Consider the following 17821-nt stretch of genomic DNA (forward strand, 5'->3'; position numbering starts at 1 on the left):
TTTTCTTTTTTTTTCCCGGAGCTGGGGACTGAACCCAGGGCCTTGCACTTCCTAGGCAAGCGCTCTACCACTGACCTAAATCCCCAACCCCACCAAATACTTCTTAACATAGAAGTATACCAGGGCTGGAGAGATGGCTCAGCGGTTAAGAGCACCGGCTGCTCTTAACCATCTGTAATGGGATCCGATGCCCTCTTCTGGCCTGCAGGTGTGCATGCATATAGAGCACTCATATACAAATAAACAGAAGTACACCCACTGCACCTATGTCTGCACATGGCCCACCCTGACCCTGTATGCTGGGCAGCTGCCGACTTCCTCCTGCAGCCCCAGGAAAGCCCTTCCTCTCCTACACTGCTCCAACCCCCTCACTGTCTCTCTCTGTCATGCCATCAACAACGCTTCATCTTTCTGGAGACCCCATCCTCCAGAAGCCTCCTCAAGAAGTCGTCTCTGAGAGCCATCACTCCATCCCTAGTCTCTGGCCACTGTATCTCTGCTTAGTCTGGCTTCCTTCTCCAACCTCATGTATCCACCTCCACCTGACTGACGACCACCAACTCAGCCCACACCTCACACACACCTGCCCAGTGTATATCTGCCCCGTCCCCCACCCTGTTCCCTCCCCAATGTCATCAGAATCCATGGACGGTGGGAACTGTATCCACCCCGACGGGGCTGGGTTCCAAGCCTGAGCTCACAAAGGTAACAGGCCCACCCAAGAGGAAGACCTCCTGGCCCAGGGAGACCTGCTGAGTCAGCCTGAGGCTCACACTCACTCTTTGGCCTTGGTGGCCACCAGGAGGCGCAGCGGGCGGCGGGAGCAGAAGGACTGGTTAAGGATGGTCTCCACCTCAGAGAAGGGCCGTAGGAACACCAGGTCCTCGTTGATGGAGTAAATCTTCCTCCCCGCCTGCAGGCCAGCCATCTGGAGGGACAAGCACAGGTGTCACTGGCCTTCTCCCTCTCCACCGAGGAAGCTGGGATGTTCTAGAAGCACCAGGAAGATGGGCTCTGAGCTGTAAATGAGGAAGCAAGGGTGGGTGGCAGTTCCCTTGGGTGCCAGCCTGTGTTGTGACAGCACAGGGGTCAGTGTAGTGGCCACTTTGTAACCATGAGAATGTGAACAAGAATGTGCAATGAGATACCATAAATGGGTTGAGAGAAAAGAAATCCTTCACGGAGTCTTCCGCTTTCCCTGCACGTCCCCATAGGCCCAGCAGGTGGCGCTGGTGGACTGTGCCAGGAAAGCAGACCTCATTCCCAGCTACCCTGCACCTCAGAACCTGCTAAGCTGGTCCACCTCGAGACACGAAGACACTCCCAGGAGGGGTACCGCCCCGCCTGAGTCTCCACCGGTGGTCTCACCTCAGCCAGCGAACCCCTCTGCACGGACTTCACCACCACTGCCTTGTTCTTCTCCTCAAGATCGAAGCCATAGTCATCCTCCTGCGGCGGGATCTGAAAGCCCAAGATGCACTTAGGGCAACCAGATGAGAGCAGCACCACCCTGCACCCCAGCGACTAGGATCCTACAGCTGGGGCCCCAAGTCTACACGGCAGGGGCAGGTGTGCAGACAGGGTCTGCAGAGCCAGGCCACAGGAACGTAGTAAACAGAGTGTTGTGGGACAGTAGGTACAACTGTGTCAAGTGTGGATGTTACCCTCTCCTCCCACAAGCCAGGGCTAATCACCTGTCTGCCCACTGCCCTGCCCACTGCCCTCCCCACAGCCCAGAGACCATCACAGCAAGTGCTTTGACAGAAAGGAAAGGGATCCTGAGTGCCAAGCAACAGGAAACTGGGGTATAGGGAGTTGTGGGTTGGGGGAAAACTTTCCCCAGGGCAGGATGGCCAGAAGAAGAACTGGGGAACTCCACGGCACTGGGAACGCTACTAAGCTGCCCCCACTTGTGCGGCTGACAGTGTTTGAAAGGAGCAATCTGCAGTGTGACTGGAAATGTGCTCAGGCTAAGGTAGAACAGAGCGGGTGACCTCTGAGAACTTCGTAGATGGGGAAAGGGCTCCAGGCAGCAGGCACAGCAGCACGTGAGAAGGCCCTGAGGCAGTCCCAGGGTGAAAGACTGGGGGGGTGGGGAGGGCGCTGAGGCAGTGAGGAAAGCGGTGCCCAAGAGACTAATTTGGAGAGGCGGGATAGATGCTAAATCTTATTCAGGTGTGATGGGGTACACCGGAGGGCTTTGGGGTACCAGAGGGAACTCAGTCCCCAGGATTACCATAGACCAGAGAGGTTAGAGTGGCTATGGAAAGACCTCTCCCAGCCAACTCAAGCCCAGCCTAAGAAATCAGGCTAGGTGGGATAGGGTGCCAACATTCCTGTCCTGGGCTAGTATTTTTTTTTCTTTTTTTTTTTTTTCCGGGGCTGGGGACCGAACCCAAGACCTTGTGCTTCCTAGGTAAGTGCTCTACCACTGAGCCAAATCCCCAACCCCTGTCCTGGGCTAGTAAATGTTCCCAACTGCAGACACTCAAGGCTCCTGGATATGAGCAGGACACAAGCTCCTGAGACCTATAGTGCTGTAGGAGGTGACTCGGGAGGCATGGTGAAGCCATAGCTGCGTAGTAGATGAAAGGGTAGGAGCTCCTGCAACCCCCGTGCTTCATGAGGAGTGTAGCCCTGGCTGGCACAGTGACCTGGCTTTTCAGTCCTGAGACTCGTGCTCAGAGCCGCATGCCCTGCTCTGGTTACTGTCGGACGCTGCCGAGAGGCAGGGACGGAAGGCACAGCAGCCCTCCTGTGCTCCTACCAGCAGCCGCTTGGCCAGGATGTTCTCCACTAGCTTGAAGTCGTTGCGAAGCTGTTTGTTCTTGCTGCTGGTCCCTTCCATCTCCTCGTCCGCATGGAAGCGGAAGTACTGAGACTCGTCCTTGAATTCGCTCTTCTCCAGAACTGCAAGCCACAGACACAGCCGCGGTCAGACGGCAGCGGCTCAGCCGCCTTGGCCAACCAGTAGCCACAGGCTAGAAGTGGCTCCTGGACAAGGATAGCTTGGCCGAGAGACCATTGTAGGGATGTAGAATTGTGAGCCAACGCTAGCATGTGAACTCCACAGGAAGGCCTGGCTGTCTGACTCCTCTAAAAACCTGGCATGGCTGGGTGGGTACAGTGCCTGCCGTGCAAGTAGTAAGGCCTGCACTCGGATCCGCGGCGTCCAGAGAGATGCCAGGGGCAGCACATGTCTCTAACCCCAGCTCTGGGAAGACAGGGACCAGCAGATCTTCAGAGCTTGCTGGTCAGAGGCTCTACCCAGTTGGGGGAGCTCTGGGTTCAGATAGAGACCCCGTCTCAAAAATTCAAGTGGAAAGTAGCTGAGAAAGATAGCCAGAGCCCACTATGGCCTCCACGTTTACATGAGTGAGTGGATCCACGTGTTACACACACACACTCACATACATTAATACACACCCACATGTTACAAACACACACACATGCACCCACATGTTACACGCGCACACACTCACATCACATGCACACACATGTACCCACATGTTACACACACTTACACACACACACTCACATCACATGCACACACATGTACCCACATGTTACACACACTTACACACACATTCACATGCACCAACATGTTACACCACACACACTCATGCACCCACATGTTACACCACACACACACTCACACTCACATGCACACACACATGCACCCACATGTTACACACACACACTCACACTCACACACATACACACACGCACACGCATCTGTTCCCAGCAGCCACATTGAGCAGTTCACAACCATTTATAATTCCAGCTCCAGGGGGTCTGATGCTCTTTCTGACTTCTATGGGTAACTATACACAAGTGTGCACACACACCAAGAAATCTTAAGGAAAGAAGGAAGGAAGGAAGGAAGGAAGGAAGGAAGGAAGGAAGGAAGGAAGGAAGGAAGGAAGGGAGGGAGGGAGGGTACATCAAAGCCGAGAGTTGGCAGCTGCTGAAGGCCTGTGAGAGCCTGCAACGAGAGCCCATCCAGATTCCTCCAGACCCCACTCTAGTCAAGCGGGGCATTCTTCTTCCTGCAGGGGAATTACCTGCATGTGAGTGTGTAGCTGGGCAACCCCTTTTCCTGCTTTGGAACACACAGACCCGCAAATTGCTACTCTCCACAGAGCAGGGCACAGCCAGGCTCCAAGCACCCTGCTTATTTAGCCTCCATTGTAAACATGGGGTTAGAAGACTCCAGAGCTGGAGCAAGAGTCACGGTGCCGTCTCTGAGCAGTGATGTCCAGGGAGACAGAGAGGAACTCTCGAGTCACCAGCCCAGCTCGGTGAGGCCCCGCTTCCCCCTCCCAGCCAAGGCTGCTAGTCCAGTGTTGAGAGGTGCACACAGACCTGGGTTCAAACCCCTCCTTCTGATACTTTAACCCTTTGTTTGCAGCTTGGCTTTCCCTTCCAATAGAAGACCAAGAGCATCGAATCCCTGGGATGGTTCTAGGGCTGCAGCGGCCTCGGTTTCCCCCTGCCTAAGTCCCTCCCAGAAGACATCAGGACTGAGGATCAGTTCAGACGTGGCAGAAGGTGCTGTCCCCTCCTCCACTCTGTGTCCACACTGCCCTTTGCCACTCCCCAGTGTTTGGTCCTTTCTTATTTTAGCAGATATGTGAGTTTGGGTGGGGGGGAAGCTATACAGCCTGCAATTTCCCCATGAAGGGCCCTAAGGGCATGAGGCCGCCCAATTACCCCTCCTTATGCAGTCTACCCAGATAGCTGCCTTCCGGGAACGAGGCTGAGTGGACCACAATTATCCTTACCCACAAATGAGAGGCTCCTGCCCAGAACAGGCAGGGCCAGCACTACTGCATGGTGCAAAGGGCCTCTGGGAAGGAGACGGGACCAATGGGAGGTCAAGCCTGGTCCCTTCAGCTGAAGGAGTGAGCAGTAGAGGGGACAAGACAGCCAAGTCTCTGGAGAAACCAGAGAAACTGAGGCCACAGGGGAGCTAAGTCTGGAGGGAGCATAGGGCTGGGCCATGGGCACAGAGAGGCAAATCACCTTCGGAATGCTATGGCCCCCGGCCAGTTTTCCTAAATAAAGTTTTATTGGCACCTAGCCACACAGTGTCGTGGCGGCTGCTTGGCCCTTTTGCAGAGCAAGGGAAGAGACTGGAGGACACGGTTTCTCTGAGAGAGGGGCAGACAAAGGTAACGGGGAGGTGGCATGGGAGGACACCATGCTGCCTAGGAGCACGGTTGGGGGAAGACTGAAGCATAAGCCTTCAATGCTGAGACACTGTGCACACAAAGCTGGCTATCAAGGCCCTAAGCGGAGCTCCAGGCCCCGCACTTACCATGGTGCATGAAACCGTTGTTGCACAGGCCCACACCCAGCGCCACCGCCTCCTCCCGTGTCTGGCAGTCCCCCTGAAATGGAAATAGAAGGGGACACTGTGAGGGGAGCCAGCATGGAATTGTCAAGCTATGACAGGCCACCATCGAGAAACACAAGTTGCATGGGGACAGAGATTTGTCATGTTGTGTACCAAGGTCCCGAAACATGTTGGGGACTATTCCCAATAAACTCCTAACATGTTACTTTATTAGATGATGCTGGTTGCCTAGCAACAGTCCTTTCCTGATCCCTCCCCGATAAGGAAACTCTCCCCCCATTTCACAACCACCCTGGCAGAGAAGGTGGAAAATGAGACACAGCAAAGCCCTCCACCAGTAAGGGCACACAGACTAACCCTTTCTTCCTAACTCCCTACCTGGAACTAGGGTGTGATGCCTGGTGCTTCTGCAATCACAATGTGACCACAGGGTAAAACACTGTAACGGTGGCAGAGTAGAAAAACACAGAGACTGGGATCCTCAAAGACATCATGAGACTGCCCTAGTTGCTCTGGGCCACCAACCTCTGTGCTGCTCTCACAAGAGACACAAATCCCAAATTGCTATGGCTCTGCACGTCTGTAGACATGTCCCCTGATGTTAGAAATGAAGTCCACAGTGCTTAGAAAGCCTGCAGGGGCTTCTGCAAACCTCAGGAAAGGGGACACCACTGACCCACCAGGGACAAGGCCATGTGAGGAAGTGACGGTGAGGCTGTGGTGGTCTGACCTGAGAGAGGACAATGGCCAGATGACCAACTGTCCCAAAGGCCACCTGGTTCTACACATCTGGACATGCGGCCTCTGGCCCAGTCATCTTTCACTTAGGTTTTTCTGTCTTTACGACATGTCATCAGAACTAGGGACCTGACTGATCTCTAGGGATGGGGACCAGAGCTGACTTCTGGTGTCTGCTCCCTTAGTGGCCTGACTGCAGGGCTCCCCTCGCCAGCCCAGAGCAGCATGTTTCCCAAGTCATCTGCAGATCAGGGAAGTTTTAGCTTTGGAATCCCCCTGTCTCAGCCTGCTTGGAGGACAGGTGTATGTCACCACAACCATCTTGGAACCCCCAAATCTCCCTGCTACCCAGGCAGAGAGAGGCTAGAATCTTCAGGGTGGGAGCAGGGCTGGCAGACTCAGTCCCAGCTGCTGACTGGATCAAGGGCTGCCACCAGGGGAACCTCAGCTAGGGCCAGGTTCCTAGGCTTCCAGACACACAGGCAGCCAGCCCTGCACACAACTGTGACAGTACACAAGGGGAAAGGAGGCCAGACACCCAGCCAGCCAGGCCTGGCCCTCTTTCTGGAGGGTGGAAGAGGTTACTCCCAGCCAAAGAGACATGATTGCTTTTCCAGTGGCCATGAGCACCAGGTGTAGGGATTCTAGCAGGGGCTGCAGGGCAGGCTGAGGACGCTAGGGAGGGGCTGAGGGATCACTGGCCTTGGTCCTCAAGGCATGACTAGGTGAGGATCACAAAGAAAGCAAACAACGCCTAAGGGACCCTAAGTCAGAGGCAGGGGAATGGCAAGATTGGAGCTAGGACAGAGGAGGCAACAGGGAGGGACACACACATCCAGAGCAGCTGCCCACAGAGCTGCCACAGAGTTGGAAGACAGTGACAGCCAGCCCTAGTGGCTTTGGCTGGGTGCTTGGTCTAAGAAGACCAGCCAGCCTCTGGAGTCTACTCGATTTGCAAAGAGCTCAGAACCGGCCTAGCCTGTCTGTCCTATCCCCAGAGGCAGAGGCCAAGGAGGCTCCTGAGGACACAAGACAAGCCCAGGTCATGGTGATAGACCTGAGTGTCCCAGAGGACAAGTCAGGAGGGGGGAAGGGAGCAGTTTGGCCAGGGCTCTCTAACTCCTTTCTGGTTGCTTCTGTCTCTCAATCAAGTCATGGCGTCCCCACAGGCCCCTGGGAAGGAGGCCGGCTCACCCCTGCCTGACATAAAGGAGCGCCTCTATCTTGCGACCTTACTTCCTCAGGGACCAATGGGAGCACACAGGGAGAGCATGAGTGACCAAAGGCCACAGACACACCATGGGATACCTCTGCCCACCACACCTATCATGCTCCATCTCTCCACAGACTGAATCCTTGTCAGCAGGGGAAACTGAGGCATAGGCAGGCGGGCGGACCCAGGCTTCCCGATGACAAGGAGGCCTTCTGAGTTAGGCTTTCCCAGCCACCACATCACAGACGGAAAAACCGAGATTCCAAGGGGTAGTCAGTCACTGGCCCCGGGCTGTGGTTCTGCCGAGCTGTGTTTATACAGGGCCCCTCCCTGCATGGTTCATGTGGCCTCCCCTGTGACTTGTGTGCCCAGGCCCTCAGCAGCCATCTGCTGGGCCCTGGTAGCTGTTGCAAAGGGTTCTCAGGGTACCCCAACTGCCCATCTTCCCTGCCCCAAGTGCTCTTGCTGGCCCTGGGGTCCAGGAGACAGGGAGGAGGAAGGCCAGAGCATTTCATCTCCGCTCACAATCATCCGACAGCTGGGTCATCATCAAGGTGGTGCAGCCCCCGCCCAGCATTCCCTACCTGGCCCTGCGCTCTGAACGAGTCACATGACCTGTGCCTCAGGCTTCCATCTGTAACACTGGGACGGCCACCACACCACCCCAGCTTGTCCTGAAGGTCAGACCGGATGGGACGCCACGATCTGAGACCTCACACAGCAAGGCTGGTTCTTTTCTCTAAGCCTAGATATATCTGACCTTCAGTGTCTCAACTCACAGCCCAAGCCTGTGAGCCTGTCTCCAAGCACCTAGGGGGTGGATCCTGAGACATTCAGTGCCCCTCTCTACGCTCCTGGTCTCCTCCATACAGATTGGTTTAAGGATTTAAATGGGGCTCACCCAGCCAATGGCACCTAAGGGGGAAACCACTTGGATAGGAGAGCACGTTGAGGCGTCCCCTCCCTTGACGTTACAGGAAAGGAAAAGGCTCAGCTCTCCCTGCTGCTTGTCTTTGTCTGTGGTTATATGCAATGGCTGGAGCTGTGGCTGCCACGCTGTGACTGTGAAGCTACCAATCAGGAGATTACATAGCAGGATGGCAGAAAGGGAGAAGGCTGGGTATGTAATTCAGCATCAGGGATATCCAAGGACGACACACCACGTGACAGAAAGCTGCTGCACAGGGACAGCTACTGCACGTTCCCTTTCTGCCGGGCTCCCTGTGTGGTCATACTGTAGACACAGAGAGCAGAAAAGAGCCGGGTCTGTCCCCAGCTAGAGTCCGGACCACGCACGCTCACCTGTGCCAGGAGCCAGTCGACCAGCTTGCTCCCGGGGACCACGGACTTGTAGGTCTTCAGGTGGTAATCACGGTCCCTGGAGGAGAGGTGGACAATGAGTGCATTGGAGGGGGTGGGGGGCACGTTGGTTTCTGGAGCCTGTTCCAGTTGGAAGAGCCTCAACAGACATGGGGAAGAGGTTGATCCGCTCCTGACTTATGGGTCAGCTGCACCCCCAGCAGCAGATGGGGAAGCCTCAGGCTGCAGACACTCTCCAGCCCAGGGGAACCTCTTTGAGATGCCATGTCTCTTGAGGTAGCTTTGCCTGCATGTAGAGAAGATTTGTCTTGGGGTGGAGTGCCACACTGGTGACTGTGGGCATCCCACAGAGCTGTGCATCCCCACAGCAAGGACCTTCCCTGGCCGGACATCCGCACTCCACAGCCAAGGGGCCCTGGGTCTCTAAGGAGGGGAGAACAAGGCTCCCACCCTTCTGCCTTATTTTGGTGCTGACACACACGTTTCAAAGACACACAGCTGAACTGCAGGCCAGGCCCAGAGCAAAACCCAAGGCTGGAGGGTGCAGGGGAGCCTCAGTGAGATGTGCACTCCACCTTGCTAGCCTTAGGGGCTGTGGGCCCTGAATGGCCATAGTGCAGCAAGCTCAGCCTGAAGCTGATAGACACCGAGTTCTACAACCTTGGGTGGGGCCGCTGAAGTATGCTCAGGATTGGGTGTGGTCGTTTCTGAGAACTAGTCTCGCCTAAGCAAGGACCCTAGGTACACCCCCACCACCACCTAAAAAAGAAAAGTCATACCAGCGGGCTGAAAGGCCCAGGGAAGGCCACTAGGAAACAGGCAGAAGCCATGGGGGCCCAGGAGGCTGCTGGGCACAGGCAGAGGCCACGGGAGCCCAGGAGGAGGCTGGGTCCTTTGCCACTACCTCCTAGAACTGGCACAGAGCAGCAAATGAGGGTGACTGAGGAGGCAGGGTGAAGGGTTCCCAGGGGCCTGACTTCACAGCCCACAGACTGGACGAAGTCCCCAGAACAAGTCATGTCCCCCTGTCCCTGTCCCTCCACCCACAACAAGCTTCATAATAAACACTGAACCACTGTTTTTGCCTCCTGTGGGCATAACTTTACATGACTTTAACCCCCAGGGCACCAGGAGATGCCAGGGGCTGCAAGGCCCATTTGGCAGGAAGAGAACTATTCACTCAACAAACTCTGGTCCTGGTGGAACACCCGACAAAACCATTTGAATTTAGATTCGAACAGCCAATAAAATCAAAAATCAAAAGATTCATTAAATTTTTAAAAATAAATAAATAAAAGGAGACTCCACAACCCGGAGCATCTGAAAACCTTAGGACAGGAGGTTTCTGGGAGGGGCAATATAGACACAGAGGATAAGGAAGCATGGCTCTGACAGGAAGTATGGAGAGCCCCTGGGGCGGGTGTCAGGAAGGTGGTCAAGGGCAAGATGGAACTCGGTGGTAGGTAGACTGCTTGTCCCGTCCCAGGGAAAATAAGGAAGGGGGAAATGGGAGCTGGTATGTAGGAGAGAGCATCCCATAGCAGCAGCAAGTGCACAGGTCCTGAGGTACGTCCTGCTTTATAACCTGCCTCAGACAGAATCGGTGAGTAGAAGAAAGGCTGAGTGACTGTCCAAGGTCACACAGCTGGGGACCAGCAGGCAGATCCACTCAGCCTGTCCCTTCCTACGCTCTGGCACTTCCCATGGATTCACTCACTTATCCTGACAGTCTGATGGAAGAGGTCGGTTATTAACCATGTCTGATGGACAAGGGGGCAGAGGCTCAGAGAGATGGGGATGTGGGTGGGGCCGTTCTGCTAATGTCAGGCAGGGAGGCCAGGGGGACTTACTTGATCACGGGGGCGTACAGGCTGTGAAGCCGGCAATAGAGTCTCACGCCCTGCAAGCAAGAGCAGGGTCTGAATCAGCCATGCCCTCTGGGCGGGGCAGGCTGCAGGGCCCTCCAGCTGGATGGGCGCCACAGGCTGCAAGGAGACGTCCTACCTTGGACATGATGTCCTCCAGCTCGCTGCGGGCTTTGTAGGTGCCATCGTCGTAGCGGAAGCGATACATCACCTGCTCGTTCTTGAACTGATGCTTGTCGGAGACTGGAAGGACCCAGGGACTGGTAAGGCTGGGGAAACCCGCCCTCCGTCTCCACCCTTTGCTCCCCCAGTACATCAAGGGACGTGAGGCCCACGGCTCGTACAAGCCTGGCAGAGACTGGCGACCTAGCTAGACATCTGTGGGCGCCTCTGATTTGTCCTGCCCTTGGAAAGAACAGGAAGCAAGAACTCCGGGGTAAGGACCATACTGCTGGCCTCTTGACGGCTACCTTTCAATTCTGCTGGAGACCTAGACCCCAAAGCAGGCTCTGTACAGCCAAGAGTCCCAGACTCTAAAAACAGACTCTTCCCCCGACCTGGACACTCAGTGGCTCCTGGCTAGCTCAATGGGCCCACGCAGACTCCATAGCCAAGTCCCTTCCCTAGCTCCAAGACTTCTGACCTCAGTGGCTTCCTAACAAGCCACTGTCCACTCAGGAGGCAGCCTCACTGCCTTCTCTGGTGCTCCCTGTAGAGCACTCGGCATCCCCCCTGTGCCTTGGTTGTCCCCCATTCCTAGAGTCATAGCACCTATCTGCCTCCTTCACTTCCAGGGGAGACGTCCCAAACCCCTGTCCAGAACTGACCCCCTACGGCATGACTGCCACTCCCTCCTCTCCCCAGCACAACTAACTCTTGCTGTGATGGCACCATCTACCACCTTCATTTCCCCTCCAAGCACAACGTCAGCTCTGTGAGGACAGGGCTTTTCTCCTGTCCCACCCACGGCTGTGCAAGCAAGTGCCCAACTGCAAGAAATACCCAATAAACATCCTCAAATTAGCTCTCCCTGGAGGGGCAAGTGGAAAATTCTACTTCCCAGCCATCTGCTTTTCTGAGGAGTCCCCCCTTGCTGGTACTCAAGTGAATACCAGTTCTGTCGCCCCAGAGAAGTGTCATGGGGCAGCCATGGTCCTGAGCCTGTGTTGAAGCGCAGGTACAGGTTTGCTTCCCTGACACGCAGCCTACCTCGCCATACCCGCTCCCACTCACCGTGGTGGATGATGCCATTCTCCAACAGGGCCTGGCCCAAGTTGACCCCTTCTTCTGTCTTGCTGATCTCACCAATTTCCAGGAGCCAGGCGACAAACTCACTGCCAGAAACAGAAGATGCAGGGAGATGGCTCCCAGCCCCGGAACCAGAACAAATGGGCCTGGCCCCACCCACCCCAGGAATAGCAGGCAAATCTTTCCCTTGCACACAAAACCATAGCCCCAGAAATCATGGTAAGGCTTGTTTGTGCCTAATAATTCTGGGCTAGCCTCAGTCACCCAGGGAAGGGGTAGGAGGTGGATGGACAGTTGGGTGCATGATTAGATGGACAGTGGATATTTGGTAAATAGTGGAAGAGGTGTGTGGATGAGTGATTGACAGAATAGGTGTGTGGATGAGTGATTGACAGAATAGGTGTGTGGATAAGTGATTGACAGAATAGGTGTGTGGATGAGTGATTGACAGAATAGGTGTGTGGATGAGTGATTGATAGAATAGGTGTGTGGATGAGTGATTGACAGAATAGGTGTGTGGATGAGTGATTGACAGAATAGGTGTGTGGATGAGTGATTGACAGAATAGGTGTGTGGATGAATGATTGACAGAATAGGTGTGTGCATAGCTTGTGAGTGGGTGCATGGATGGGTGGATGAGAGGACAGATGAGTAGATGTGGGTAGGTGATGGATGGATGGATGATAGATGGACGGATGGACAGATGATGGCTAGATAGATGCATGAATGGAGGATGGATGGACTGACAGATGGATGATGGATGGATGATGTATGGACGAATCAACAGACTGATGACAGATGGCTGGATGAACAGATATGGATGATGAATGGACAGATGATGGACAGATGATGGATGGGTGGATAGATGGATGATGGATGGACCAACAGACAGAGGGATGACAAGTGGGTGGATGGATGAGTAGGCAGAAGATGAATCATGGACAGATGGACGGACAGATGATGGATGGACAAACAGATGGACGGATGATGGATGGATGATGGACGAACTGACAGATAGAGGAATGACAAGATGGATGAGTAGGCGGGAGATGAATGATGGACAGACAGAGAATAGATGGTAGATGGATGTGGAAAGTAACCTGAGTTATCCACATGGACAGAGGCATAAGCCAATAGATACATGGCCATGTGGTACACAGGTAAATAAGAAGAACGGGCAGATGGATAAACCATCAGAGAGAACAATGCTGGGTAGACGGGCAGGTGTGGAGGTTGAGGGGGGATGCTGGGTGGATGGTGGAGGTACACCATAGATAGCTGGGGGGGGATGGCTAGATGGCATGGATATTAAATGAGCGTGTCTGTTTGTATAGATGTATGTATGCAGGTGTGCAGTTCAGATGAAATTCACAAAATAAGGAGAAGGCCATACCAAGGCCCAGAAAGCTGACTGGAAAGTTAGGAAGGCCCAGGTGTCTCAAATCACACCTTGTCTGTCCTCAGAGTGCTCCACCACACCGTGTCTGTCCATCCTCACAGTGCTTCCATCACACCCTCTCTGTCCTCACAGTGCTCCCATCACACCCTCTTTGTCCTCACAGTGCTCCCATCACACCCTCTCTGTCCTCACAGTGCTCCCATCACACCCTCTCTGTCCTCACAGTGCTCCCATCACACCCTCTCTGTCCTCACAGTGCTCCCATCACACCCTCTCTGTCCTCACAGTGCTCCCATCACACCCTCTGTCCTCACAGTCCTCACAGTCCTCACAGTGCTCCCATCACACCCTCTCTGTCCTCACAGTGCTCCCATCACACCCTCTCTGTCCTCACAGTGCTCCCATCACACCCTCTCTGTCCTCACAGTGCTCCCATCACACCCTCTCCGTCCTCACAGTGCTCCCGTCACACCCTCTCTGTCCTCACAGTGTTCCTATCACACCCTCTCCGTCCTCACAGTGCTCCCATCACACCCTCTGTCCTCACAGTGCTCCCATCACACCCTCTGTCCTCACAGTGTTCCCATCACACCCTCTCCGCCCTCACAGTGCTCCCATCACACCCTCTCCGCCCTCAGAGTGCTCCCATCACACCTTCTCTGACCTCACAGTGCTCCCATCACACCCTCTCCGTCCTCACAGTGCTCCCATCACCCTCTCCGTCCTCACAGTGCTCCCATCACCCTCTCTGTCCTCACAGTGCTCCCATCACACCCTCTCCGTCCTCACAGTGCTCCCATCACACCCTCTGTCCTCACAGTGCTCCTATCACACCCTCTCCGCCCTCACAGTGCTCCCATCACACCCTCTGTCCTCACAGTGCTCCCATCACACCCTCTGTCCTCACAGTGCTCCCATCACACCCTCTCCGCCCTCACAGTGCTCCCATCACACCCTCTGTCCTCACAGTGCTCCCATCACACCCTCTCCGCCCTCACAGTGCTCCCATCACACCCTCTGTCCTCACAGTGTTCCTATCACACCCTCTCTGTCCTCACAGTGCTCCCATCACACCCTCTGTCCTCACAGTGCTCCCATCACACCCTCTGTCCTCACAGTGCTCCCATCACACCCTCTGTCCTCACAGTGCTCCTATCACACCCTCTCCGCCCTCACAGTGCTCCCATCACCCTCTCCGTCCTCACAGTGCTCCCATCATACCCTCTCCGTCCTCACAGTGCTCCCATCACACCCTCTGTCCTCACAGTGCTCCCATCACACCCTCTCTGTCCTCACAGTGCTCCTATCACACCCTCTCTGTCCTCACAGTGCTCCCATCACACCCTCTCTGTCCTCACAGTGCTCCCATCACACCCTCTGTCCTCACAGTGCTCCCATCACACCCTCTCTGTCCTCACAGTGCTCCTATCACACCCTCTCCGCCCTCACAGTGCTCCCATCACACCCTCTGTCCTCACAGTGCTCCCATCACACCCTCTGTCCTCACAGTGCTCCCATCACACCCTCTGTCCTCACAGTGCTCCCATCACACCCTCTGTCCTCACAGTGCTCCCATCACACCCTCTCTGTCCTCACAGTGCTCCCATCACACCCTCTGTCCTCACAGTGCTCCCATCACACCCTCTGTCCTCACAGTGTTCCCATCACACCCTCTCCGCCCTCACAGTGCTCCCATCACACCCTCTGTCCTCACAGTGCTCCCATAACACCCTCTCCGCCCTCACAGTGCTCCCATCACACCCTCTGTCCTCACAGTGTTCCTATCACACCCTCTCTGTCCTCACAGTGCTCCCATCACACCCTCTCTGTCCTCACAGTGTTCCTATCACACCCTCTGTCCTCACAATGCTCCTATCACACCCTCTCCGCCCTCACAGTGCTCCCATCACACCCTCTGTCCTCACAGTGCTCCCATCACACCCTCTCCGCCCTCACAGTGCTCCCATCACACCCTCTGTCCTCACAGTGCTCCCATCACACCCTCTCTGTCCTCACAGTGCTCCCATAGCTTTTGCCTCACTCAGAAAGTAGTTCAACTCTGCCTCAACTGTCTCACACATCTGCCCAAAAGTATGTGTACCAACCCTGGCCACCGCCTCCACTCCTAGAACGTCGTTCCTAGCCCAGTCTCCTCTCCTGTGTCCCCTTCTCCCATCCCTGGCCTTGGCTCACTCATCCTTGTTCCCTTCTTTAAAAACAAAATCCTAGACCCCATCATGCCTCTGGGCCTATGAAATTGCTGCTCCATCTTCCTAGAAATGTCCTTCCCTGGGTCCTTTCATGTCACCTCTTCAAGGGGCAACAGTCCACATCACCGCCAGGGAGCCCTGTACACAGCAGCCTGCCCGCCTGACTATGCCTCCTCTTTGTACAAGCACTGTCTGCAGATCTGCCTGTGCTTACCAGCCCCCTCCCTGAGCACAGACACCCAGGATGTAAGCCCTCGCTGATAGGTGTTGACCTTGTCCGTTGACCTTTGAGACTCCAAGTCCGTTGACTTGGAGACTCAAGAGTCCTCCACACAGCAAGTGGGGAATGAGCAAGAAGGAATGTTCTGGTACCGGCAGGCAGGAAGGTTGGGGACACAGATGCGACAGGTAGCTGTTCTGCCTCCACGTACCAAGCCTCTGACTGAGGTCCCAGCCCCTGTGGCCTCTTGGGCTCAGCAGAGATTTTCAGCCCACTGGAGCCAGCGGAACAGGGTGAGCCTGGAGCAAGCAGCACCCACAGCGTGGGCAGCAGTGCCCAGCCCCCTCTATGGAAACCAGCTGCCCCACCTCCGGTTACAGCAGGGGACGCTATTTTTAGCTTTTAGTGCTGGCAGAGGAAGGACCTGCTCTTCTGTAGGTAGCAGTATTATGAGGCATTCAGAAAGCCCAGGAGACACCCAGGGATGTGGGAAAGACAAAGGTACATTTCCGGCACCCTGGGTGGGAACTTTCCAAGTTCTGAGTCCCTCTAACCGCCCCCCACGCCACCCCCTTCACACTCCACTCCATTGTTCTCCAAGTCCCAGCTCTTGGGGCAAGGCGAAGACTGCCAGCAACCCCAGAAGGCAAACAGATGCCGGTGCAGTGCGAGCACTCTCAGAGGCTGGAGGCCGGAGAACCAGAGCAAGGTTCCTCACCGGCTGTCCTATCCGGGGTCACCTCTGATAGGGACGAACAGCCCTGTGGCCACAGGAGGGCCAGGAGGCATTCCCAAAGGGACTTCAGGGGGCAGAAGACAGACTCAGGAGAGCAACTGAGCAGTGACTATGCCCACACTGGGTCTCGCTACCAGTTGGGAAACCAAGCCGGGTCTTCAGCGTGTTGGGACAACTAAAGCAAAGTTGTCCCAAGCTGGACGCTACTCAACAGGATGTGGCTGGCAAGTGGTTTGCCTAGGGACATCTGGAATTAGCGGGTGGACTTTTTAATCCTGTGAAACTTTAAGCTGGAACTCAGAGGGGAAACCAGATAAAGTTAATCTCCTCTTATGCAGGAACCTCGAACTCTGAACGGGGGGTGGGGGGGGGTGCTGGCCAAGTGGAGACTGCCAAGCCAGCCAAAGCTGAAGGCGTTCCTCAAAGGGCCCACCACAACCTCATGGATCCAACTCGTCGGGAGAGAGGGGAGGGGCAGAGAAGGAAATTTGCTATTTCCTACGAAGCTCCCAGTTGTTCAATGCTGTCCCCAGGCTTCCACTTGTACCGGGCCAGCAGGGAAGGGAGTGTCCAAGCTGGACATCAGAGTGCACAGCAGCTCTGAGTGACAGGCAGGGGCAGGGAGCTGGGTTCTTACAGGAGCTCTGGGTGGGATTATGAACAAGGCCCAGGCATTCAGAAAGATGTCCCCACAGCAGTGGGAGGCACTGAGACAGGTTGGGGGTACAAGGTGGAGGTGAGATCAAGTGGCAGAGTCCACTGACAGCTAGGCTGTGCCAACTTCTGTTCTCCCTCAGCCCTGCCCAATGGGCACCGTTCAGCCTGCTGCAGGTCAAGGCCAAGGCTGGGCGCAGAGGACACAGGGGCACATATCTGCCATCCTTCCATGAGCACCGTCTGATCAGAGACTCCGTGTACCACACACGCCCCAGAATGATCACTTGTTTCCTGCCTGGAGCCTGCGGTGGAGATGCTATCTGGGAGTCCCAGGCACAAAGTCCCTGCCGATGTCCCTGGTGATGTCTGTCAGGCCCTGTGTGTGTTTATGTGGAGGCCAAAGGTGAATATTGGGGTGTCTTCCTCTATCACTCCCCATATTATTTTGACACAAGGTCTCCATTGCTACTGACAAGCCCCACTTATCTCGGCCCTCTCCCTAGCACCGGGATTGCAGATTTTTACATGGGTGCTAGGAATTGAAGCTCAGCCCTTCCTGCTTGCACATTTACCTGCTATATCATCTCCCAGTCCCCGACAAGTCTTTAACGGTTGTCTGTGGTCGATCGGTCAGTTTTTGAGACAGGATCTTGCTATGATGCCCAGATCAGCCTTGAATGCTTACTGTTCATACCTCAGCTTCCTCAGTGCCAAGAGTGCGGGTGTGTGCCGCCACGCTATGCCCAGTTTGGTCTCTGTTGCTTGCAGCTATGCACACAGAGCTGCTGCAGCAAAGCCACCTACCTCAGAGCCCCCAGTGTGTGGATGTCAACAACGAGACATCTAAGCACCATTG

At 55.2% G+C, this 17821-nt stretch overlaps 1 protein-coding gene across 2 annotated transcripts in view; it reads right to left on the reverse strand.

The window, feature by feature from the left end:
• The window catches only part of Prex1 (phosphatidylinositol-3,4,5-trisphosphate-dependent Rac exchange factor 1), a 150826-nt gene that overhangs the window by 25375 nt on the left and 107630 nt on the right, over positions 1-17821 (reverse strand). The window contains exons 11-18 of one of the 2 annotated variants that reach the window (NM_001135718.2): positions 11729-11829; positions 10635-10738; positions 10481-10530; positions 8613-8688; positions 5321-5393; positions 2768-2910; positions 1369-1461; positions 780-928 (exon numbers count right to left, since the gene is read on the reverse strand). In NM_001135718.2, coding sequence (NP_001129190.1) covers positions 780-928; positions 1369-1461; positions 2768-2910; positions 5321-5393; positions 8613-8688; positions 10481-10530; positions 10635-10738; positions 11729-11829 — 789 coding nt within the window. Of the gene's footprint in view, positions 1-779; positions 1020-1368; positions 1462-2767; positions 2911-5320; positions 5394-8612; positions 8689-10480; positions 10531-10634; positions 10739-11728; positions 11830-17821 lie in introns of those variants that run through there. The other variant, XM_039105138.2, reaches the window with a different exon arrangement.

This window comes from Rattus norvegicus, chromosome 3, assembly GCF_036323735.1.
Source record: "Rattus norvegicus strain BN/NHsdMcwi chromosome 3, GRCr8, whole genome shotgun sequence".
NCBI lineage: Eukaryota > Metazoa > Chordata > Mammalia > Rodentia > Muridae > Rattus > Rattus norvegicus.